This window comes from Etheostoma spectabile, chromosome 12 (assembly GCF_008692095.1).
Source record: "Etheostoma spectabile isolate EspeVRDwgs_2016 chromosome 12, UIUC_Espe_1.0, whole genome shotgun sequence".
Classification (NCBI taxonomy): Eukaryota; Metazoa; Chordata; class Actinopteri; order Perciformes; family Percidae; genus Etheostoma; species Etheostoma spectabile.
This window is the reverse complement of record NC_045744.1, coordinates 17,060,829-17,087,039: the sequence shown is the minus strand read 5'-3', so window position 1 is coordinate 17,087,039 and position 26,211 is coordinate 17,060,829. Positions and strand designations below refer to the sequence as shown.

The 26,211-nt window shown below is 39.3% G+C and overlaps 1 protein-coding gene across 1 annotated transcript in view; it reads right to left on the bottom strand.

The window, feature by feature from the left end:
• Positions 1-231: 231 nt before the first annotated feature.
• LOC116699614 (pinopsin) overlaps positions 232-26,211 on the bottom strand; it is a 50,372-nt gene continuing 24,392 nt past the window's right edge. Inside the window, exons 3-4 of the mRNA XM_032532273.1 lie at positions 13,735-13,968; positions 232-2,246 (exon numbers count right to left, since the gene is read on the bottom strand). Of these exons, the coding sequence (XP_032388164.1) occupies positions 1,968-2,246; positions 13,735-13,968 (513 nt within the window). The 3' untranslated portion in view covers positions 232-1,967. The remainder of the gene's footprint in view (positions 2,247-13,734; positions 13,969-26,211) is intronic.

The window sequence follows — 26,211 nt, the reverse complement described above, 5'->3', positions numbered from 1 at the left end:
TTGATTCTGGGGGGTTCATTTTGTTGACCCCCTTCCCTTTGGGGTTTTTTGGACAAATAAAACCCCGGGGTTACACCCCCCTGCCCCCCGCTGCCTCACTCGGCATTTGGCCCCAATCCCCATCATCCAAACAAAATTCCCCCCTTTATATTTGCCTCTGGTTGGGAAGGGGGTGAATGTAGGCTCCCAAGCTCACAGAAACTTAAGCTATAATTGTGGGTGTCTGGCTTTTTTTTCATTTTTAGTTTTTGGGGAAAAGGTTTTCTTTGGGGTTTCCCTTTTTAATGAAAAAATAGAAAAGGGGGAAAAGGGGGTTTGCCTTTTTTTTTCGAAAAAACCTTTATTCCATAAACAGTTGCAATGTTTCTTTCAGCTATCCACCAGTGCTGCAGGAAAGGGAAGAAACACATGTTTGGTATATCCAGCAATCATGTAGCTAATGTTGGAACCGGGAAAAGAGTCAAATACGGTAGTAGGTAGTACTGCTAATTTGCAAATTTTTGTGGGTCTGAGTTGTATTTTACATTTTTGCTGCCAAACCTCCGCTGCTTTCTTCAACTCTCTGTGAGTCTGGTCCTCGCTGTGCTCACTCAGTGTGAAAGGGGAGTGGCGGGCGGAAAAAATATATTAAACAATATCTTTTGCATTTCTAATTCAAACAATGTCAAACTTGGCAATGCGTTTGCTCGTCCCCATAGCAAGACGCCTGTCAAGTTTAAAATCTATCGGACAAACGGTTTGAGAGAGATGAGTATGACGGACGGACGTTCCTGCAATTTATAGATAGTGAAAAATGTTAACCCAATGCTGTTTTTGTCAAATTCAGCAAATATCTCCTCACCATCACCTAGCTCTCTATTGTCTGTGTGAGCTGAAAACAAATGTGGTGTTAATTCACATCCCTGACTGTATCATGGAAAACAAACAGAATGGAGTGCACAAGCCACAAAACACTTTTCCAGCCAATTGGCAACAGGCAGCGACATTTAGTGGGGGGGAAGCAGCATATGAAAATGTGGCCGGCCAGTCATAATAATCTGTGAATATAGGGGGTGGAGCTTCTGAAGGGGAGATTGTATTCGTTTGGCAGTTGATTTTAAATATCAACAATCTTTGCGTAGCATTGCTAACTGCACCTTTTTATTTTACTGCTGTGAAATCTGTTTCTGTACAAATTGTGTGCACATGGAAAAAACGGTCCAGAAAGACATACTTTTTCAGGATTTGTGCCAGTACCAATATTCTCTGTGCTATCCACTAAATATATCCAGATATTGTATTTCTCAGTCTCATTTGCATGATATACTGAAAAAGTGCACATGCACATTCTAAAGGAATTATACAGCAACTCTCCAACATGCACCTACATCACTATTCCTAAGTAACTATTTCTGACAAAATGTTTGTGCTGCTAGCAATGCTACTTCCATCAAAAGACTTATTAAACAACAGAATTGAAAACTACTGATGCATTTTGAAGTGACAAGTGATCAGTTACATACAAATTACTGACAATGGAAAAAAGCCAAGAAGACATTTTAATGTCATAACCACTATCACTCTACTCTCTTATCTGTTTAAGCTTGTCTACGCTAGAAAAGACTTGAACTCCACTCTGTAACTACAGTCAGTAACCAATCAATGCAACGTTCTTGCACTCTGAACACATTTCTTTCACAAGTGAATACTTACAAACATTATATATTGCACAAGATGAATGATCCCCTAAATTATTCTATTAACATAACAGTCTGATGGCTGTTTCTCTAAAAATCATTAGAACATCATCATCTGCAGAGAAACACAGACTCACAGCTTCTGATAGTAAATTGTCCAGAAGCAGTTCAAGAGGTGTCTGTCTTAATGGTCAATCGTGTCTACCAGCTGGGGTAAAGCTGATGCAACCGCAGCGTTAACTCCACCTGGATTGGCAGGCTGCTGCTTTCCAAGCCTCAGTAATTTTATGGTTATAGCCAATCATCAGCCACTAGTGATACGACAGGTTTGTTGATGTCTGAAGAGGGGCCTTTGGTATTATCAATGGTCACTTCCACTGAGGGGTCTGGTCGGGGCAAGGTGGGGGTCGGTTGACCCAGGGAGGCTACCAATAATAGAAAGTTGTTGCGACGTGTACCAGTGACTGCTGCTCTCATGACCTTGGTGGCGACCTTGGAGGAGCTCTTTATGCTCGAGCCTCGTCGAGGAGCCGCCTCACAACGCAGCAGGGCATGGAAACATCTGTAAAACTGGGGAAAGCATAAAATACGAACGTGATCAGAAATGTATTTGTAACGTATTTCGACAGTGACAGGGTAAGTGAAGAAAAATATGGAGATGACAAAACAGAACGAATCAGAAGCAAAAGAAAAGTTGTCCTGTTCTCTTTATGTTATACTGTACAAAACACGTAAAACAGGTTCTGTAGACATGGTCGTTATTTATTTATTCATGTTGTACCAGTCCAATATGACTACCTTGTGTTGTTTAATTTGTTATAAATCTATTTTGATGCATTTTCTCCATAACTTTTGTAACTTTACATGTTTAAAAATATCAAAATGAATATATTGCAATATTCCTAATCAATATCGCAATATCAAATTTTGACAATATTGTGCAACCCTACTGCCTGGTTTCCCCTTGATCTGCAAGCAATTGCTGTAAAATTAATGTGTCTTTCACATGTCAAAGATGCCACTAACCTCTTTTCTTCTTGGTCTGTTGAACCCTAACGAAGCAATAAAATGTCAGACTAGATACTGAAAATGAAGCACCCTTGACCAGTGAAATGGGAGTTCTCTTCCGAATATCCTCCTAGTGGTTAGTCGGAAAGTAGTAGGCAGGTCTCTCCATGGTTCTTCAAACTGCAATGAGGCAGCTTTGCTAGTGTAACAACCCTTTAGTTGGGGGAGAGGGTCTGGGTTGTAAATGGGCATATCTGACTTAAATTCAGGAGACTGGAGCTCGCCTCACATCACACTCCTACATTATTAATATTTGCTTTTTTTTAAATCCATAATCTTATCCCTCTGTTTATCCAGACTGAGTAGACTGTAATGGGTCCACTGTGCTGGGTAGTGAGGAGCAGATGTAATCCTTGACCAGTTTAAATCATTTCATTACTACAGAGGTTGTTGCCACTGGGCGCGAGTCATTCAGGCAGACTAGTCTTGTTTTCTTGAGCACAGGAATGATGGTGGACAGACTGAGCAAGTGACAGGTAGAATAATATTGTTGATGCTGGTGCTAGTTGGTCAGCACACAGTTTCAGGGACCTGCCCGGTGATACTGTCAGGTCCTGCTGTCAACCCAGAAACCTGTGAATATATTTTTCAATCCAAGAAATTGATCTGGAAGTCTTAGGATTATGATTTTATGTGACTCTTCCTGTTCTACACCAACCTCTGCACATCACAGATCCCCTGTGTCAAAGTCTGGGTATCTGCTGATGGACAGATAGGAAGATTCTGAATAATTGACGATCCCAACAGTAGGTCGAAAGCATAACAATGTATTCAGCTATACTTTATATTCCAGGCGTTTCCAACCCCATTCAAGACATATTTTCAGCACACAAGTACTGGACCACAATTTAGACAATTCACAAGTCCTCTTCCTCAACTCCTGTTAATGTGGAGTCTGAAGACGCCACTCTTGAGTAAACGTAGTGTACTTAGTATACTTACAGTTTCAGGTATACTTATAGTCTACTACATTTTCTCATGAGCACAAAATATTTTGATACTCTTTCACAGCACCTGGTTGGGGTAGGCATAAGTCAAATGTACACATTAAAAGCATATAAATACAGTGTTTATATCTTATTAAAAAAATGAGCCACGCTGCTTTGCCAGGTGATGTGGTACTTCAATATGCACCAAATCTGCAGCTGAAAACAGTCCTCAAGTAATACACTATTTACTCCTGTTTGAGAAATGTTTGCTAAAAACAACAGTGTCCAGCTCTTTTGGATAATTTGGCCTTATTTTTGAAAAGTTTTTATTTTGATTTGTAAGAGAAAAAAAGAACATACAACTCACACCATGAACACCTTCTCTCCTATAGAAAAAAAAAGTACGTACTTACAACCTAGTTTTAAAGATTTACATCTTCAGTAAAAAACAATGGGATGGGGTCTGAGACTGAGCCTGGGCAAAGTTTAGTATTGATAAACGGACGCATTTTTGGTTTTGGTCTTTTCATTGGATTATTTTGAAAAATAATAGTAATTATATCCTTTAAATGTACTTTTCAGACAAAAACGTATCTCAAATAAGATTTTTTTTTACCTCGCCATAAACTCATCTTGTGAGAATTCAGTGGTCATTGGACTCGACATTGAACTTCTGCATAACGCTGTCAAATGCTTGCTGGGTATGATGAGGTGCAGAGAGGTAAATACGGAGAGAAAAATGCCTCATGACAAATTCTCGTCACAATGTATCTATGAGCAACACATACTGTACCTTCCCTTTGTCAGTCTGTCCGTGAACTATAGGTCATCTAACAGTGAGGGCTAGTACGTAGATGCATAGAAAAGAAACAGTCAGTGCCTCTCTGTGGTGCTATTGCACACTCCTTGCTCCCCTCAGCTGTCCTAACAACACACTGAAGAGTGTTAGACAGATGGAAGAGAGAGAGAGAGATAGAGACAACAGACAGATGGTAGAGGATGAAGTTAGTCGAGACACAGGGGCGTCAAGGCTAAGGTCAAGAGTAAGGTGAAGGCAACGGCGGATGAATAAATAAAGCATGACAGGGAGATGGAAAGAGGAAGATGCACTGACAGAGTATTTTAAAGAGAGAGGGTTGGCGATGACTCAGGAAGGGTCATCCCTGACTGCTCACATCAGGTTTGGCTGATGCTTTCTATGATCTTGGCTGATGCTCTACGGGTAGAGGATGACAGTAAGAGGGACAAATATCAAGCATCATCTCAGGAAGTAAGCTGCTCATCTATTTCACACAAATATACTATCATTAGCAGTTCTCACACGTTGGCTTTACAATAGGAGACATTTTTGTTGTTTAAAAGTCCAAATGAATCCAAAATTATGTATTCAGTAGGCAGTATTCTCATATTCAATCATTGGTTTTGTTAATGCAAAATTAATAAGTTGTGGTCCTTTAAAATACTTCCTTTTGATATTAATATCCCAAACGTTGCAGTGTTCTCACCACAGTCTGGGAAGAGATCAATTGCAGACAATTACTTAATTCACATGCAGGTTAGGTGATCTAAATGAAGTGAGTCAATGGCAAGAGGAATAAGGCTTCTTTTACATCAGCACATAACCCACTACTTTTTTTTTTACTTGCATTATTGATCCAACAAAGCAAGTACTGTGAATAGTCCATTTCTTCCGCAAAACTGCGAGTGAATGTGTCAAGCCAGGCAGGTAATCCCATAAAGGAGGGCCACAGTGCAGCCGGATACTTAAATAAATAAGTATAAATAAAACCAGTCCCCATTTTTTAGTTCCATTTTCATTTTGCTACCAGAGAGTGCATAAGCGTGAGCATATTTGTCCTCTGCAGGTTGACAGAGAGCGGAGCTCCAACACACATGCAGAGCTGTGGTGCGGACGTAGCAAAACAACGTTGACTCTAGTCTGCGGTTTGTTAAAGTCACTGCAATTCCTGTAAAGTGGTTGCAAGTGTATTTACACTTTTCAGAACTCCACATAGAAAGCGTATATAATGGCAAGGCGAAAGGGGTTGTGGTGTGGTTAACAATAGACTTCCTCTGTGACAGGGAGGCACCATAGTGTTTACTATGCCCTATTCAGAGACTGACAGGTTGAGGTTGCTGTTCCAGATATAGGTACCGGTAAAAAAGGGAACGGTACCCAACCATAGCTCATTCTGTGTTGTAAAATTCTTAAAATGACGTAAAACACTTAAATTGTGTTAAATAAGACCTATCATGCTTATTTGCAGGTTCATACTTGTATTTTGGGTTTCTACTAGAACCTGTTTAATTCTGTTCAATATGTCACTGTGTCAGTATACCTGTATTCACCCTCTGTCTGAAACGCTCGGTTTGAGCTCCTGTCTGTTTGAGCTCACCACTTGAAATGCTCAGTCTGCTCTGATTGTTTTGCGAGAAAAATATGGACACCCTTGCAAAGCAAAGTTCTTAACCCGTGGTTGGAGATACTTAGTGGGGGCCATATCAATTTTCTGATCTAACTCTCAAAGGAAAGCAAAAAATATGAAAACTGTTGAACTATTCCTTTTAATGTTCAAGTCCTCTTCCATTTGCATTATTTTGACATGTGCTTAAGTTTTCACTCTGGCGACAGTTTTGGCAGCAAAGCTGTTGCCTACTCTCAGCGGACAAACCACATAGAGAACCATTTATTCACATGATATAAAAAGATGAGTTAGTGTTAACTTACCAATCATTTCTAGGTTTCTTGGTGTAGGTCCCTGAAGACAACATCAGGACTCTTGGCTGTGAGGGCCGTTCATCGTTGATGGGACAAACACACACCCGCTGCTACTTGTATCTGTACAGCATTTTTAGTCTTCAACTCGCCTCAACTCACAGTTTCCATAGTAACGGGCTGGGAGGAATTGAAGACTGAAAATGACATACAGGAAATTCTGTGTCCCTTTCTCCCACTTTTGCTCTCACGCTGTTTTAAGGTCATGGACGTGTCGGTTAAAATGTCCCCGTGAGGTCAGTCAGCAGGGGATCAAGTAGGAAGGAAGTGTGAGACAGAAAATACAGGAGCATAATGACGGAGCAACATCCACAACAGTGTGTAGTTTTGTGTTGGTTTCCAACTTCACAAATAAATAATTTTTGAAAGTAACTGTGAGGAAAGTTTGAACTTTATGGCAAAGCATAACACTTCAATAGCTTAAATGTGATAAGATGTACTGAGCCGTATACAGTACTGTATGTAATTCTCTGTATAGTACGTGAAATCCTTCTGACTGAATCTGAAGAGAATATTTTCTAAAACCTTACACAGCATTTTGTACTTCACTTAAAATAACAGAATGAGATTATAAAGATTACATTGAGGAGAAAAGTTGTATCATTCTGCCCCAGTGGGAGAGAATGACAATTCGCTGGTTATCTGCTGTTCCTTTTACTCACCATGATAAACTGCGTTTCAAAAAGGAACAAAGCATCTTAAGTGTGAATGTATTGTTTTGTACAACAAGTTTAACTAGAGGACCTTGATAAGCCTAAAGTACAAAGTTTGAGCAGTTAAGTTTCAGACCATTGTACATCCAAAATATAAACCCTAAATTCAAGTAATGGGCATTAACAAAAAGGCGTTCCCTCTGTAAAAGTAATATCTGTCAACCAAGGGCAAAACTCACCTGCAATTACCTAGTGTTATTAATAATTTTCTAATATGTAAATAGGACTATTTGAGTTGTTCAAAGAGAGAGAGGTTACCCATGCAAGTTGAGTGCCAGCTGAAAAATGTAATACACAAGATACACACAACAAATTAGAGATGTGAGTTAATGCAATCATTAGCTTATGTACTCTTTTATAAGTTGAGTAAATTCATTCAAAGGGACACAAACTCTAATTTCAGGCCCCTATTTTTCCAATTTATTTTAGGAGGTGGATGGATTCTGTTCAAGTTTCAGTTCCTCACTGTAGTGTAGTGCTGCTCTTTAAAACACACCCAGAGAGCCAGGACAGCCAGGACAATCTCCAGCAGTCAAACTCTTAATCCAGTTTCTGATTGGCCATTGCTTAAAATGTTGCAGCGTGAGGGAGCTGACAATCCATTGACAGGGGAGATGGTTCCCTGTGGGAATAATAAGTTCTGTCTGTGGACATTTTTGCAGCTGCTGTTATCACACACCAGGGAAAGTGGCTGTATAAACACAGGCAGAAAACGTGTATAGTCACTGAGGATGGCAAGTCATCACAGAAATAATTGCTGCGGTGAATTTGTTTGGCTTAATATTCATAAATATTTGTGGATAACAATGTCCCAGTGACTAACACATGCTTTAATAACAGCAAAACAAAACAAACCTGAATACAACACAACGGCAGCAAGATAATGAGGAAGTGTGTAAACAAAAAAGGGCAGATTACCCCGCAAGAACAAATGAGCTGTATGCCTCTCCATTTCTTCCATCCCTGCATTATGTACGACTTACTAAATAATAGGGCTGTAACGGTACACCAAACCCAGGGTTTGGTTCGTATCACAATTTTTAACCCGCAATTCGATACAAATCTTTATTTTTTTAGTTCTTTTTCAGTCCTTAGGGAGATGGGTAGGGAACCGGAGGGTCGCTGATTCCACATATGGACCAAAGTATGGTGGTGGACTGATAGCTGGAGAGGTGCCAGTTCACCTCCTGGGCACTGCCAAGGTGCTCTTGAACAAGGCACCAAACCAACAACTGCTCGGGGCACCTCTCCATGGGCAGCCTCCCCCCACTGTGACATCTCTCCATTTAGTGCATGTAAAGGTACTGAGCATGTGTGTAATTTAGGCCTGTGTGTAATGTGCTTAATAACAGAGTGTAAATTGTAATTTACACTTGCGGGATTAATAAAGTATGCATTATTATTATTATTATTGTTATTATCATTATCATAAAAACAGATACCTTTTTTATTGATTGATTTCAATATCGATCAATACAACACCAAAGATTCTTTTTTACCTTAAAACAATTTATCCAAAATGGTTTCAGTGGTTCATTAACTCTTTGGAATGAGACTACTGAGACTAATAAAAGAATATGGTAATGGTAATGTAACAGTCATGGACAATTCCCCTCCCAGCCTGTAGGGGGAACAAAGAGGAAAAGTGCTTTGGTGCCTACTGTAAAGGTGCTGGTTGACAAGCAAGTAGCTAATGCTAGGTCTATAACGTTAGCTAATTCTTGGTGGGTGATGTAAGATTACAAAACTGTTCAAAACGCTCGGTGATTTTTAGTATGCTTGTTTTGACCACAGTAAACAACTCCGGACTAACCCACAAATTCATCAGTAACGTTAACTGTATAGATAGACGACTAATCTAATCGGTAATTTAGCTAGCTAGCACACCTCTGTCTTCTGCGTCAGTCTCCCGGCGCTGCGAGGCTTCGGTCAGGACAAGAGCTGACAACAGCCCGGTCCGCGGACACATCCACAGTCAGCCAGCTAACAGCCAGCCCGGTAAGCACTTAACTCCGGTATGTAACAGAAATGTTTTATCAACTCCATTAAAACATTTCTATTATACATTTAACAATACCTGACCTCTAAGCAAATCCTGTTGACAACTGAATTTGTACTACTGGTATAGCAAATTGTCTCATTAAATCTGATTTGAATTAACCAAAGACCTTTGTTAGAAATAACGTAATCTAATTCAGGGAAGAGAATCTCGGATCCAATGCCAACTAATGTTCTAGACTCCAAGCTCTGTCTTTGCCGAAAATGAAATATCTAAATAAAACGTCTTAGATTGAATGATTCAACAAAAACATGTTTGTTTCCATCATTATGTAGATTAAATTAGATAACACAAGCCAGCATTGCACATTCAATTTTAAATTAACTTATGCATTGACTTTGCATAAAAAGCCTTTGTTTCCCCCCCAAACCTCAATTGATAATTTAGTATTTATGTACATCTTGTTTATAATCAGATGTGGTTCTCCACATTTTGGCCACTAGTGGCATAACACGAAGAATGACTGATGAAACATGTCAGATGTTGGAGTTCACTTCCCAAGCCTGACTGCCTTCTGGCTTTCATTCTGTCTCCTGTCTCTCTGGCCCTCCAGAGTGGGGCCAGCTCTGCCTTGTTCTTGTTTAGAAGCTGATGGCCCAAAAAGTATTACGTCTTTCTTTTAACTTGTGACAGATATACAGTCACGTGTTTGCAGCATTTCATCGACTGCGCTATTGAACTTTCAAGCATTTGTGTCCAAAAATGTAAAGGTACCATATTGTAAAAAGTTAATGTCCATGTATTCTTTATTATAAAGCAGGTCTAGGTGCTATATAAAAACTGTGAAAGTATATAAACGGTCAACCCAAAGAGAAATGCAAACAGCCGGTATTCCAAAACCATGTGTGCAAACGAGCCGTCAGTATGGTTGTAATGTGAAAGGTTCTCACAACTTTTCTCTACATAGGTAGAAAGTGCTGCTACAGTGTTGTTACAGTCATTCCCCTGCTGCAATGACGGTGGAAAAGCTTAACCAATCGGAGAGGAATAGGTTTTTTTGTGAGGGGGACTAAAAGAGACAGGCGCTTAAACTGAGTATGTTAGAGTGTCACTACAGGTGTAGGCTATTCAGTGCGAAATCAATGTTTTTTTTTAACATTAAAGCATGTAAACATTTTCTAGTAGAAACTAAAAAGACAACTATGAACCTGAAAATGAGAATATGAGACCTTTTTTAAAGGCCTGAAAAAGTATTTTCCTAATTAGCTTCTTACTGTAAAAAATGGGCTACTACACATTCTGTGCAAGTTAGAACATAGGTAATTTCACTTTTGAGATTTTTCTTTTTATTGCATTTTGAATTGGTTTTGAAGTGACCGTGACTCAGTGGGAACAAGGTGATGTCACATGTGTCAGTGTTTTTTCTTTTTAGTTTTAACCGTAGTTTATTTAAATTGATATTTATTTAGGAATAGGTCATCATTTTAAGAAATATACTTATTCTCTTTCTGGCGGATAATTCAATAGATGAGCCAGTTAGATATTTGTTAATCATAAGGCATATTAGTATAGCACAAAGGGTAAACGACTATCCTGGTTCTGTTTGAAGGTAACAAAATCTGACACATGAATCTCTAAAGCTCATTAACACGGTTACATTGCATTTGTTTAATCGGTAAAAAAATCTGCTCTTGTCAATGCCGTTTGGTTGCTCTTAGTGTTTTTAATATTTTAGTTGGACAATAGGCAAGCAGCTTGGTGAGAAGGCAACAACTCTTGGTGCAATTATTAGAAAATGGAAGAAGTTCAAGATGACAATCAATTTCCCTCGGTCTGGGGCTCCATGCTAGGTCTCACCTCGTGGGACATCAGTGATCATGAGGAAGGTGAGGGATCAGCCCAGAACTACACAGCAGGACCTGGCCAATGACCTGAAGAGAGCTAGGACCACAGTCTCAAATAAAACCATTAGTAACTGTCATGGATTAAAATTCTGCAGCGCACGCAATGTTCCCCTGCTCAAGCCAGCGCATGTCCAGGCCCGTCTGAAGTTTGCCAATGACCATCTGGAGGATCCAGAGGAGGAATGGGAGAAGGTCATGTGGTCTGATGAGACAGAAATAGAGCTTTTTAGTCTAAACTCCACTCGCCGTGTTTGGAGGAAGAAGAAGGATGAGGACAACCCCAATAACACCATCCCAACCGTGAAGCATGGAGGTGGAAACAACACACAGAACACACAAACACACAGCTAGGAAAACTAAGGAGTGGCTCCGTAAGAAGCATCTCAAGGTCCTGGAGTGGCCTAGCCAGTCTCCAGTCTATCTATGATAAAAAAATTACAGACCTTTACATGCTTTGTAAGTAGGAAAACCTGCAAAATCAGCAGTGTATCAAATACTTGTTCTCCCTACTGTATTAGGAGAGCACACAACTTAAAAACATCCAGCAGTGATAGTGATAAAATAGTGATGAATAGAATCCCCCTAAGAGGGGCATGTGACATGCAGTCTTTGTGTCAGCCTTTAATTACCTCCACACAGGCAAATTAAACTTAACAAAGTAGTAGAGCTAGTAGATGTAATAGTCCCAAGCCATTTATAACAACAAGCTCAAAATAGGATATCCCAATTAAAGATAATACCTCCCTAAGTGATTCATCATATTGTCTAAAGTAGGACTTGGCCAAGGTTAATCAAACCACTGTGAAACCAGTGGTGGACAATAACTTACATACACGTACAGTTAACGGTACTCAAGTACTGTACTCAGTGACATACAGTCTGTACTTAAGTACAAATTTGAGGTACTTTTACTTTACTTGAGTCTTTTTTTAATGCCACTTTCTACAACTCTACTACATTTCAGAGAGAAATATTGTACTTTTCACTCCACTACATTCACCTGACAGCTTTAGTTACTTTACTTTAGCTTTTTTCACACAAAACACAGTTTATAAAACACGTTTTATTAAAAACTTTAACTACCCAACATCATAACGGCCTTAGTTGATTGACAGAACTGTTTTGATTGTTTCCAGTTTCTAAAATGTGAGGATTTTCCACATTGATTACTTTTAATACTTTCTTTAATACTTTTAATTACGTTGGTACTACTGCTTACCTGTTCTCTCTGCATGTTGAGCTCTGATCTGACACACACAGAGGTGCGGATGGAACAACTTAACATTGCCTCAGTTTCTTAACGTTAAGTCACAGTGAGTCACGGCAATGCCAAAAAAGCATGTTTCAAAACTCCATGTAGACGTTGTAGTACCTTCGCTGCAATATGATGGCAAGATTTAAAAGCATGAAGTCTTAAAACTTCTAGACAGACAGGGAGTGTTCTCTGTATGCCCTTTTGACTGACTGACAGGCTGGAGATTGTAGGATTCCTCGAGTAACTTGAATAATTCAATAGCTAAAAATCCTTGATGCAAAATGATTTTCCTCAAAGCTTCATTCATCACAAAATGAAGGACAGCGAAAATAGAGAAAATACAGGCAAGAGAAAAGGACAAGGTTTGGGATCATTTTAAGCTGCTAACATGCTGCTACAATCATCTCAGTCGAAAACATTCAGTCTACTGCTCAATTCCACGGAGCAAAATCGATACAAGGTAACTAACGTTTGCTGCTCTCGTCCACCGCAGAGTTTTACAAAATCAGCCTAAAATATGCCACTCTGCAAAAAGCAATGCTTTACAAACAAGCTAAAACAAAAGCTGTCAGGTTTGTAGTCTAATGATTTATAAGGTTGCTACTAATCTTAAAAGTGGACAAATTTGGACAAATTCTTGTAAACGTAGCTGCTGCAGAAGACAAACCAGCCCCTCCCCACTGAAGTGGTTAACCTCATGGCTATTTAATATGCGTGTGAATGACAATATCGGACCATACCTGTGAGGTCTGCATTCTTTATTCACTCAATATTGGCCTTTTTGAAATGTGTCCCCCTCAACATTGTCGGTGAATACCTCTGATGTAAGCTTTGTACAGTCACATTTACCTGGGCGTAGTGAACAGCTCTTTTGCATGTCCCTTTGACTGACAGGCTGGAGATTGAAAAGCAAGGCAACTTTATTTTTATAGCACATTTCAGCAACAAGGCAATTCAAAATGCTTTTAAATAAAACATTAAAGAGCAATTCAAAAGAGATAAAAAAGAAAAACAGGCTAAATTATAGTAAGATAAAAATACAAGAATAAAAGTTTCAGTGTAGCGTAAGAACTCAACAAATATTTCCTTTGATAGGTTGTAGTGACAGGTTTGGGAGGAGAGAGGAAGGTGTTTTACTTTGTGTGGTGTGCAAAATCTTCTTAATAAATATGATGGTCTAAGTAGGATAAAGAGGTTTGGAATCACTTGTTTTTTTTATTGTAGAGAAAGAGTACCGAAAAAAGGTACAGTTGGTTACCAGAACCGAATTTGAGGTATAAGTATCGGTGCTAGGAATAAAAGTGAACGGAACGGTACCCTACCCAAAGATGACCTTTGCCTGCTGCTTTGTAACAGCAACCCCCCCATACCCCCCCCCAAACACACACACACACACACACACACACACTCTCACCTGTTTATTCATGAAGACATAGATGACTGGGTTGATGAACGTGCTTGTCTTGGCCAGTAGTGAGGGGATGATGCTTGCCACGGGTGTGACTAGGCCCGGCGACCCAAAGGTGGCCATCAGGGCCATGATGCCGTACGGCAGCCAGCACAAGAGGTAGCAGATCACCATGATTGCCACCATGAATAACACACGCTGCTCACGTTTCCTGCTCAACGATGAATTGATCCCGTGCACCTGGAGACAGCGAGGGAAAGAGCAAGAAGAGGATTATCACTAGGACAATTAGTGAGCATTGACACAGTGTGCTCAGATATATGGGGGTTTGACTTTTGCTGCTACACGGCATCCAAATGTCCCCTGTAGGAGAGATAAGTTGGAAGTGGAGGATAGAAGGAAAGGAAATAAAATACAGGTGTGACAGAATAGATTGCAGGTCAGACAAGTTGGAATAGGAGATTGAAAGCTCTATAGAGAGGCAAAGAGAGCAGGAAACCGGGGAGGAGGCAGGAAAAAGCATTTCTACTTCTTCAGAAGGTTTCATCAGTGAGGAGACAGAGGCAGTGGAAGAAAAAAATTATACATGATTTTCCTGGAAATCTCAAACAAATATGAAGTGGTGCAAAACAAATGTATTACTGTAAACCTGGGTTTTATTTTGGTATTTTCTGCCATCCACATCAGTAATAACATCATAATCAAGAAGTCAAAGCAAAAGATGTAAATTTGTAGAAAAGACACCTTATTAGCATCCTTGTGCTAACTTAGATGTGAAGGTTGATACTATTCTTATTAAGTGACCTACACATGGACTAACTTGTTAACTGAAAAAACAGCTTCACCCTCCACAAACTTAAGCAGTCTCTCCATGTGCACCTCTGCCTGAAGGCCATGTTGGCGGCTGTCACTCAACGTCATCGCCATGGAGAGACACACTGACAGGGAGCCACTTTCAAAAGAGGCTCCTGCTGTGGCAAGTTTTCTTTTTTTTAAGCGAGGTGAAGGGAAGGTGTTCTCAGAAAGTAGATATTCTGTCCACATAGTGGAACACATACGTGTAAATCACTTAAGCACAAAAATGGCATGAATTGAATGTTTTTATCTCTCCCTGCTTACTTCTTAATGAAACGCCTATATTTGTTTAAGTCTCCTCTATAAATAGATAATTCCATTTTAGCACTTGCTTCACTATGCTAAATTGGAAATGCGATGTTTTTACTGTAAGTGCTCTTTTTTCTGCATTGTCCATTTCACATTATGCACAACATGCATAAACTCATGCATTCCTTTAGGCTCCTGTGCTGTCACTCACCCTACGGCATGTGTATGAATATGCACATTAATAGAGTACTCAGTTTTACCTGGACAAGCAGAGGGTTTGCATTACTGCCACAATATAACCGTAAAACAAATGATTGCCTTTCCATTGGGGCTGATTGAGCTATGTCAGTGATTGACAGACTAAACTTTAGTTCTTTTACCCCCAGAAGGCTTGTGTTCATACATATTTTGTAAGGTCTATGGTTCATTCATACAAAACAAGTTTAGATTATTTTTATTAAACTTTTTAACTCTTTAGTTGAGTTTCTTTCATGCAAACTGTGTCATTTTGTATTTATTTTTTTTAGTCCTTAATTTCAGACAAAGGTAGTCAACAAACTGTTTTTTGCTGGCTGAAATGACAACTAGCTGATTTTTTTCTTAATAACAAAAATGTAAGATCAGACTGTTTCGTTCTACTGGCATTTTTCCATTAATGGTACCTGCTCTGTTCGCCTCGCCTCGGCTTGACTCAGCCGTGGTGCCCCATCCTTCTTTTTCCATTGCAGATTAGTCCCGCCTCAAGCCTGAGGCGAGCGTGGCTAGTCGTCATGGCAGGAAACTGCCGAGACGTAACGCTTCACACACAGAATGTAGAAGGTGTTGTTTTTGATTCTCTGCATGTGGCTGCTGCCACAACCAGAAGACAAATTATTTTCAAATGTCGTGATGTTCAATGTTGCCTCAGCTCTCTTGGAACCTCTACTGAGGTGGCACTAAAAAAAGTACCAGGTCCGTTTTTCGTAATGAAAAACTAAAAAAGGCGAGTAGAGTCGAGTAGGTACCATGCAGTGGAAAAAAGCCATAAGATAACCAAGTTGGGCTGCTTAGTTTTCTCAGACAAGACAGAGGTATGGCGGTTATGAGATTTATGCTTAATTACCAGTCACAACAGTGATGTGTGTGTGTGTGTGTGTGTGTGTGTGTGTGTGTGTAATTGAGTACTTTGCCAGGTGAATAAATGTCTGTCTGTGGCCAGATTTTGCCAATGTGATAGTGTAGCAACTATGCAAGAAACTTTAAAGTGTGTAGTTGAGATCAAAATGAAGCACCGTTAAAAAACCATTGTGGTCCGAGCAAGGGGGCTGTAAGGGGGGAAGGAAGTAGGGTCCATTGGTCCCCCCACTTTATGCCCCTGACCCGATTTGGCGTTGTGGCTGAAGTCATCCCATCACAAGATTATCTCTAGTTATTTGTATTGTCAAATATGTTTCGCTTTAATGTTACAGGAGAAACAGTGTTTAGGATGAGGAGCACACCAAGAAAGAGCAGGACAGAGCCACTAAACTTTGGGCTAAGCTCTGATGTTTAGTTTACACACAGTGGGGAAATACTACACAATGGGTGTAGTATCTTGGACAGGGCTTTTTTAATCTGACCTGTTTCCCTACAAAATAATTTGATATAAAATGCTCTTTGGCTCTGGAAATAAAACTTCACTAGCATTACTACTGTGAGTAGTAGGCGGGTTAGCTAGACATGCTTACATTTGCATCTTGTGTTTGAGCCTTGTGTTTGAGCCCGTTTAATCTGTTCCTTGAACTTTTGCTCTTTTGTTTTTGGATTTGTAAAGAAACTGTTTATTTAAAGTTATCTCTGATACCCCCAGGCACAAAGCTCAAACATTAGGAAAAAACTAAAGCTTGAAAGAACAGCTGTGCCTAGTGAATTAAATTATTATTTGATTAGTTTGTGAATTACAGCAAAGAGCGGAAATAAGTCCATCACACTGATGCCAGTGAGACTTTTTGGGGAATTGTTTTGACTCCGTCTGCTGTCAAATCTCTAACTTGGCTGGACAAAGTCCAATAAACAACGTCCTGAGGAAATGATTTGATTTTGGTGGGTTTGCTTGAAAGAGTCCTGTGTAAACTACAAACAAACCAAATGCAAAAATTACTTTAGAATTCAACAGCCAATATTCCCATAAACTGACACCTATCCTGCCAAGAGCTGAGTGACAGTTCAGTGGCATCTGTATATAGCCCTGATAAATAGGGTACGCTTAGACATATTGTCTTTTTACTGCCTTCTAATGTTAAGTTGTTAGTTTTTTTAATTCATACTTGTTTAACTGAAAATGTCACCCATCATTTTGGCTTATAAATGTTTCTATTTTACTTCCAGTTTGGCTGTGTTCCCACCCTGTAGACTTTCTCACTTTGTCAGCTCTGGAGAATACGTGGCTAATAGCTTAAATCTTGGCTCTGATTTAAATAAATGAAGTGGCAGATATCACAGACAAATTGAGAAAATGGAGAGTAAGTGCTAAATGTTTTCAATCAAAAGCTGTTTGGTTGCTGAATAGAGCTAACTGATTGATTGCCCTTGCAGAGAAATTGTTTCATATGCTAAACCGCACTCCCCAAAGCCAAAATTAATATTAATGTGTTGTCTCTGTGACGGCACATATCTGTTGCAGCCTATTGTCAAAACAACAAGATTACAAGCTCAGTAATGAGCATCAAAATGTTTTTTTAATGATGGACAACATGATGTTGCACTAAGCAGGTGGTTAACTGAGAGCAGCAGCCCCTCTCTGTTCAGCTCTGCATCTTGATAGTTTGAAATTGAGTTGTAAATCATGGGCAAAGTCCAATGCGACACTGATGCTCAGAATGTGGATAGACAAGTGTAAAATAGTTTGTCAAAAACTGTTTGACGGGAAATGTTTGTCAGGAGAGAATATCTTCACAGCACTTAATTGACTCAGGTGTGCGGGGTGTTCGGCGGCAGACAGGAGGGCTCTGCAGAGGCACAGCCCAAAAGACCATAGGCTGCCCCCTGCCCTCCCTGAAAGAGCTCACCGGCTAAAACAGAACCAGATCCATTCTCAAAGACACCACCCACCGTGCTCACCACTCTCACTCACCACCGTGCTCACCACTTGCACTACTCCACATGCACTACTCCACTTGTATACATGCACACTTTGCAACTTGTTGTCCTGTTGTCCTGAAAACACTTCTGAACACACTTCTGCTGCTCTTACATAACTTGCACCATTATGCCACTTGCTTACTTAGGTAAAACAGAACTACCTCAGCCATTTATTGGCCTGACTTTTGCACTATTATATTGACTGTCTACTGTATGCACAATTGCACATTCTCAACTCAAATTTTGCTGCTCTTATTTTCTTCATTGTATGTACATTCTTATTTTCACTTTTTATTTTGTTTACTTGAATGTTATGTTTGTATGTGGACCTAATTGGTAAAATATGTCTTGTCTACACCGTGGGATAGAGAGAAACGTAATTTCGATCTCTTTGTATGTCTTGACATGTGAAGAAATTGACAACAAAGCAGACTTTGACTTTGACTTTGAACCTGTTCTTTCTGCTTCCCTCTGGTAGGCGCTACAGGGCAATGACAGCACACACTGCCAGATTAACAAGGAAGGTTTCCCCTGGGCCATACGTTCATGTTTCATTATTGTTCAACATACAATAACCCTGTACAAATGGCCATTTCCCAACCCATCTCCCATCTCTTGTCATGACCAACCACACTACTTCTGGACATTATTTCACTTTCTTCTGCTGAAACCTGCTGCTATTTTACAAATACAGTATGTTTGCAGGAGGGTAGGTGTTGTCTGGTATGGATGGCAGGGTGTCAGTCAATTGCCTGTATCCCATAATACATGTGTTGTACATGTGGGTGGGTGAGTGTGTGTGGGAAAGAGAAACAGATTAAATGTATGTAGGGGTGGGGGGTGTTGGTATGTTACTTATTTAATTGTTTATTTATTTTAAAAGCACTCGTCTGGAGCAACACATTGAATTACGTTGTTTTAATACACTGTATTCATGCAATGACAATAAAGCTTGATTTAAATATCATAAATAACCTATGTTAAAAAAAGTGAATCTCTGCAACCACATGAGGTCCTTAAGTATACAGTTACAAATGTGCACAAAAGATTTTGGTAGTATACTCACGTATGTATGACGTGCAAATTTGATGACGTTTTACATTTTTGCTTTCTTGTTGAAAAAGGAGGCAAGAACAAGTTTGCCATAGTTGGCCAATGTGTGTCAGAGGGGGATGGTCTGTGAGTTTTTAATCAACCGCATAACGTTAGTTTAATAGTTTATTTGAACATAAAAAAAAAACAACAACATTAAAATAAAAGATTTATATACATGCATTCCTGCATACATATATAATTAAAATGACATAAATAAGGTCATGTACTTTTTAGCACAGTCTTCCAATATTGAAAGTCATTCAAACGCAACAAAATTTTTTCCATGTTCAAAAGGAGTAGGAAGAAGTTGATAAACAACTTATCAAGTCCGACCCCCTTTCTCTACTTTTATCCTTTAGTAAATCTTATTCTTCAGTTATTTACACATTATTATTTACACATCCTAGACACAGATGCATACATACACAAACACTTATAAACCCTCTTTTTTATTATATATATTAAATATATTAATATATGATCAACACTTGAATCACTTTCGTGGCGTCACACTCATCGGCCGCACGTGCTGTTGCACAGTGCTGCTGTTACCATGTATCTGGGAAAATCATGATGTTGCAGTCCATAATACATTTACGAGTGGTGATAAGGGGACCATGACCCTGAGCACACAGCCAAGAAATCAAAGGAGTGGCTTCAGGACATACTGTAAATTTCCTAGAGTGGCCCAGCCAGAGGCCAGACTTAAATCCCATTGAACATCACTGGAGGGATCTGAAAATGGCTTTGCACCGACGCTCCCTATCCAACCTGATGGAGCTCGAGAGGTTCTGTAAAGAGGAATGGTAAAGAGAGATAAAGATAGGTAAAGAGTGATAGGTGTGCCATGCTTGTGGCTTCATTTTCCAAAATACTTGAGGCTGTTATTGCTGCAGAAGGTGCCACAACAATGTATTGAGCAAAGGCTGTGAACACTTACAGTTGTGTTCAGAATAATAGCAGTGTGTTTAATAAAAAGAAAAGTGAATATGGCTCAAAATCCTTTAGAATAGCTTTTAATTCCATAATATCAATGCATTGGGAACACCGCACAATAAATTGCAAATCAAAACATGACCAAAATTGATCAGGTTTGTGTCCTACCTTTACAGAACGTGAAGAAAAAGGAGCATTAGACTGTTCAGAAAAATAGTCTTTGCATTTTTCTTTACAAACTCAAACATTTACTGTATGAACTGAAAAAAAGCCTTTGCCATTTTGGCTATTCTTCGATCCATTCAAATGGTAGTTGACTGTTTTTTCCCATGTCGTTCAGGCTTTGGATGCCATTTCAAGGCATTTGAAATCATTTTGGCTGAGCAGACTATAATCTTCTGCACTTCTTTATATGCTTTCCCCTCTCCAATCAACTTTTTAATCCAAGTCCGCTGTTCCTCAGAGCAATGTCTGGAACGACCCTTTTTGCTGAGTATTTCAATACGAAATGCACTATAACCAACATACACAACATTTACTTCCTTTCTTCCTTAAATAAGGCTCATAATTGACACCTGTTTCTTCACATAATCAATCACCTCACTAATTGAACACACAACTGCTATTATTTTGAACATGCTCCTTTCAATTAAAGATTCAAATACACAGAATGAGCAGCATGCATGTCATGACTTTTGGGTCTGTTCGTTTTCTATGACTTACTAGTAAATTATCTGCCATGTAAAAAAAAATATGACATGAGGTTATTGATGTTGGACTGCTATTAATTTGAACACAACTGTATGTACATATTATATTTTCGTTCTGCAAACATAAAAAAAATGAATTTAATCCATTTTGGAAAAAGGCCATAACATAACAAAATGTGGAAAAAGTGAAGCGTTGACTTTCCGTATGCACTGTAATTCTGGTGCAGTTTGGGTGTTCTGGGACAACGTTTTTATCATAAAACAATAGTGAGTTTGGAGAACAGGATCAAAAAACTACAGTGCTACACAATGCACTACACAAAGATTATGTTCTGCCTAAACGCTTGAATGACCATGTTTACTGCTACAGCCTTTTTTCTCTTCCAGATGACACTAAAGTTGACATTAAGAACCTGCTTTCAATATGTCTGTCATGTTGTGTCTGTGGGAGAAGACAGTCACTCTGGGGTCTTGTGCTGTTACAATGTCATCTACTGTAGAACTGTCTGGTCTGTGAGCAAAGCCATCTATTCTAATCACAGCATGTCACTTGTAAGAGGATAATTAATGGTGTGAGAAGTGAGGGAGACGGGTAAATTCTGTCAGAAATTTGACAGAACCCTTTTACTGTAGACAATTTGCTGTTCATGTCCAATTTTAAGCGTCAACCTAATATTCTTCTGCATTCTAGTGATTTTTAACTTTATGGTGGAAATTTAACTTATGTAAAAAATAAAAATTCAGTTGGCTGGTGACAATTCAAAATATAAAAATATATTGCAGTGAGGCTCTCAGGCATCCTGTATTGTTTTCAAATGTACATTCTCCTGTGGATTAACATGTTTCATTTATTGTTATCAACACACATGTAGGCATGATTTACTTTTCTTGTCTTTCTTTTGGGAAGTAATCATTTTTGCATGTGTGCATGTGGCATGTGTCAATTTTAGTTTTTGAACCCCTTTAATTGCTCTGATGTTCAAAACTCTTTGCACATTCAAAACATATCCCAAATATCTATGTTCTTTGAGACTTGGAGAATAAAGTTATATTTCAAGAAACAATGTTGTAAATAAAGTCGCAATTAAATGAGAATAAAGTCGCAATATTTGAAGAAATAATCCACCCTCCCTATAGTCTGCTGTGATCTACATTATAACTTTGCTGATATGGTAGTATCCCCTTCAGACCCTCTGACCGACAGAACACATTTTGAAGCAAAGTTTAAGTGACTGTGCGCTGCTCTTCATCAGACAATTTTGGTGCTCAAAATGATTGTTGGGGACAATCAGTAGTTGCTGAATATTGGTAGGGACATGTCCCAACAAACATGTCCCAACCCTGAGTGAATGGTGCAATCAGTTCCTGTACATACCTAACTTAACTGGACAGATGTGAAGTGAGCACTTATTGAGCCATACACTGTACTTTTTGAAGAGATTAAAAAAAATAAAAAATAAATGAAGAAGGAAGGTTCTCCCACCTTGGAGAGGCAGATAGAAGCAGAGCCAAAAGAAGTGCTGACCAGGTCACACAGAAGAAAATGTAGCAGGTACTGTAGTGGCAGAACTTAGAGCACTGGATGGGCTGCATCTGCTTCGGGACGCAACTTCATTATTATTAGCTTTGTTCAAGGAGGGAATAGTTGAGGGACATGCTAAAATTGGGGAAATGATTGATCAGTTAAAAAGAATATTTCAGCAGTCTGCAGTTGGTGCTGCACTGGTCAAGGCAGGGGATGATTAAAGTTTGAGCAAAGAGCTAAGCAGAGGCTTGGGTGGGGAAAGCTCAGATTGGATGGATTCTTTGGCTTTGGTTGGGGCTGCATTGTGGGATTTGTATGACAGTTCCTCGTCTAGAATCAAGTCAGGGCCCCTGCAGGCTTCAGACAGATCTTGTTATAGCCTTGTCTGGGATAGAAAAGTCTATTGGAGGGGGAAATGTCCCACAGACTCCTTACGACCATCCTATCATTTTTTACAAGTGTTGTTAGTTTTCAAGGAGAATAGTTCAACCCCCATATGTGGCATAATCTGTAGTCTATATACAGCATATTGATTTACACACTGGCTGAAGTTGAAAAGGAGAAATGAAATGCTTTGTTTGCCAGCCAAAATTGAAACAATTGTTCTTGCTTAATTCAGCAGTCTCTGAATGGCACACATTTATCTGAAATTTAAATGTGTTTTAATTTCCTGAGCTGTAGCTGATGGACACATGTAGCAAAAATCTAATTATAAAAAATTTAATTTGATTTAGGTACATTCTAATTGTGCTGATGCCACCACACCAACTTTTTGAAAACCACATGAACGTTTCACATACTGTAAGCATAAATATGTCACTCTTACAACTTGTTCACCTGTTACTCCCGTTATTTCCTTACAAGCAATGTAGCATTGCGTCATGTAGCAAGGCAATTATTTTAAAGTCTGGTGCCCTTGTTCGGACCACGTACGTACGCTTGCATGTAAGGTGAAAACAAGACTAGTGTCGCTGTTGCAGCTCTCTAATAAGCAGTGTGGACCTTCATGCTCAGCATCAGTGTAATCAAATACTCGTTAGCTTAATATTGCTCTTTACTGTATCAAGCAGCTAAATAGACATCATTCTTTTCTTCAAGTCAAATACTGTAGTCTGACTTCTTCCAAGATTGATTTTAAGAATGCAACGAATGCAAATTATGCTATTATTATCACCTTGCAGTAATCTTATGACCTAATGATTAGGTGATTCCCTCAACTAAAGTTAGATTAGGTCCTAATCTAACCTTAGTTGAGGGAGTCACTTTTCAACTTTCTTAGCTCAAGTTGAGTGTTTTGTTTTTTGTAGCAGGATCAGGGTAATTCTTTATTTGATACTTGGCCAGCAGGCATGTGTAAGGTCCCCAGTGTCCTCCAGCAGTTCCAAATACACATGAAATTGGTCTGCCATAGATAGATAGATAGATAGATAGATAGATAGATAGATAGATAGATAGATAGATAGTCTTTATTATTAGACTCATGGTCCATAAAAAAAAATGATACAGATACACAAGACAGACACCATTTAAACAAGACAGCTACACCAATAATCCCATAAGGGTGACTGGTGTCGCAAAGCACTGAACCTCGGGTCAATCAGATATGAAATGACAGAGTTACAAGAAGAATCCAGGCGACCAATACATTTATACATCAAATTCCTCACTAAAGCAGAGAATGCAATAACTCCTGCTTGACAGAACAATTCACTTGCACCACACCACCTAGGTTTCCTGAGTAGAATGCGCAAACAATCATTCTAAGCGACCAGAAGCTCATTGAAGCTTGCCTTTTTGAACTTGACCCACAAGGGGGCAGTGTAAAAAGCAGTCCGATATGCTTTAAATAGGTTTATCTTGACAGTGTCAGAACACCAGGAGAACTTTCTGGCAAGCATGTCAGCCTATATATATAACATGTGACGTTGCCTATACATGTTCTCATCATCTGACATTTGATCTGTTAAGATGTGACCCAAATACATAATTTTACAACCAACAGTTAGCACTTGCCCTGCCAGATGGAAAGATGGAAAAAGAAGGTCCTTATCCTCTTTCACTCTACAGATCATAGCCAAACTCTTTTTGGTATTTTATCTCAAATCATATTCAACACCATGATTGAAACATTTATTCAACAGCTTCTGAAACCCCACACTGCAGGGAGAGACAACAGCCAAGTCATCTGCATACATGAGATGGTTCATTAGCACGTTACCAATCATTCGTCCTGTCTTACACTGTCTCAGCTGGTCAGACAGGTCATCCATGTAAATATTAAAGAGGGCAGGTGATAGTATCCCCCCCCCTGACGGACGCCATTACCAACACCACACAAAATAGAGAATACATCGCCCCATTTGATCTGTATGCTCTGATTGGAATACCAAAAAGCCAGGATTCTAATTATCATCAATAAAACCAATGAAAAAAAACAACATTTTTGTCTTCTGTAGGTGTCTACCATTTACTTAAGTGCATAGATACATAGACCATGCCTGGCCTTGAAACCACTGGTTATCTGAACTATACAAATAAACAGACAACCTATCTAATATTCTTTCCAGAACTTTTGATAATACACTACCTCAAGCAATAGGTCTATAATTATCCACACACCCCACCTTTCCCGCTTTGTCCTTAATGACAGGCACCAAAGCAATGGACAACAGAGAGTCTGGTAACACCCCATGAGACGTAAAGCCAGTAAAACAAATGGCAAGGACAACTGCAACCTTCGGGCTGGCCCATTTCAGGTGCTCTGTAGTAATATGATCTGATCCGCTCGCTTTATTATATACTAGCTGTGTAAAAGCTAGATAGATTTCATTGGCTGTAACTCCAACTGTTTTACTATTGACGACATGGTCAACTTCATACTGTTCGCTTTTAACACAATTAAATAGGTCAAAGTAATGTTGCCTCCACAACTCGGCTATGTTATCAGCCCCAAAGACTCTCTACGTTGCATGGTGATGATGTACTGTCCCTGTTCAGAGCTCTCACCTCCTTCCTGAAGCCAGTAACATCACTACCAATGAGCTTTTCAGCCATAGAGTCTGCTCTTATTTCTTGCTCATGTTCGTTGAGATAACGTAGTGCATATTTATTAGTTGCATCAGTACGCTTTTTGAGTTCCAAGACTGGCCACTCTCTCAGCCTGCGTGCCTGAACCCAGGCCTCAAATGCAACCTTAGCTTCAGCATGATAAATTGCCACATATTTATTCCACCCTGGCTTGATGCTCTGTTTTTTATAAGGATAAATAAATAATGACCTGCTGGCCTCGTACACAGATACCACAATACGTTCATACATAGTTCAAAGGTCGTCACGGTAAGAACTAATGTTACAATTTACATCAGAACACAAAATAGCATCCTTCGGCAGAGAAATATTGCTCAAAGTACATCAGATCTACTGCAGTATGAGCGCAGTAACAAACTCATCCTGAGTCATAATTTTAATTTTCACTGCAAGAAAATTAAGGAACTTATCCTCAACAATAACTTGACCATTAACAGTCCTGTGGATTGTAGGTTTTAATTTTGGACGCTAACTTGATGCCATCTGTGAAAAAGCTGAAGTTAAAGAGAGGATGGCTTCTACAAATGGATAATGATCCTAAACACACCTCAAAATCCACGGTGGATTACATCAAGAGGCGTAAACTGAAGGTTTTGCCATGGCCTTCACAATCTTCTGACCTCAACATAATTGAAAATCTATGGATAGACCTTATAAGAGCAGTGCGTGACAGACAGCCCAGAATTCTCAAAGAATTGGAAGACTTTTTTTAAGGAAGAATAGGGCGAAAATACCTCAAACAAGATTGGAAAGACTCTTGGCTGGTTACAAGAAGTGTTTCCAGGGCAAGGAGGCAGTACAAGGTATTAACTCTGCAGAGTGCCCAAACTTTTGCAGACGCCATTTTTTGGTTTTTCTATTATTTTGAAAGTGTAAATGATGGAAATAAAATCTAACTTTTTGAGACATATTACACGAATGTCTAAT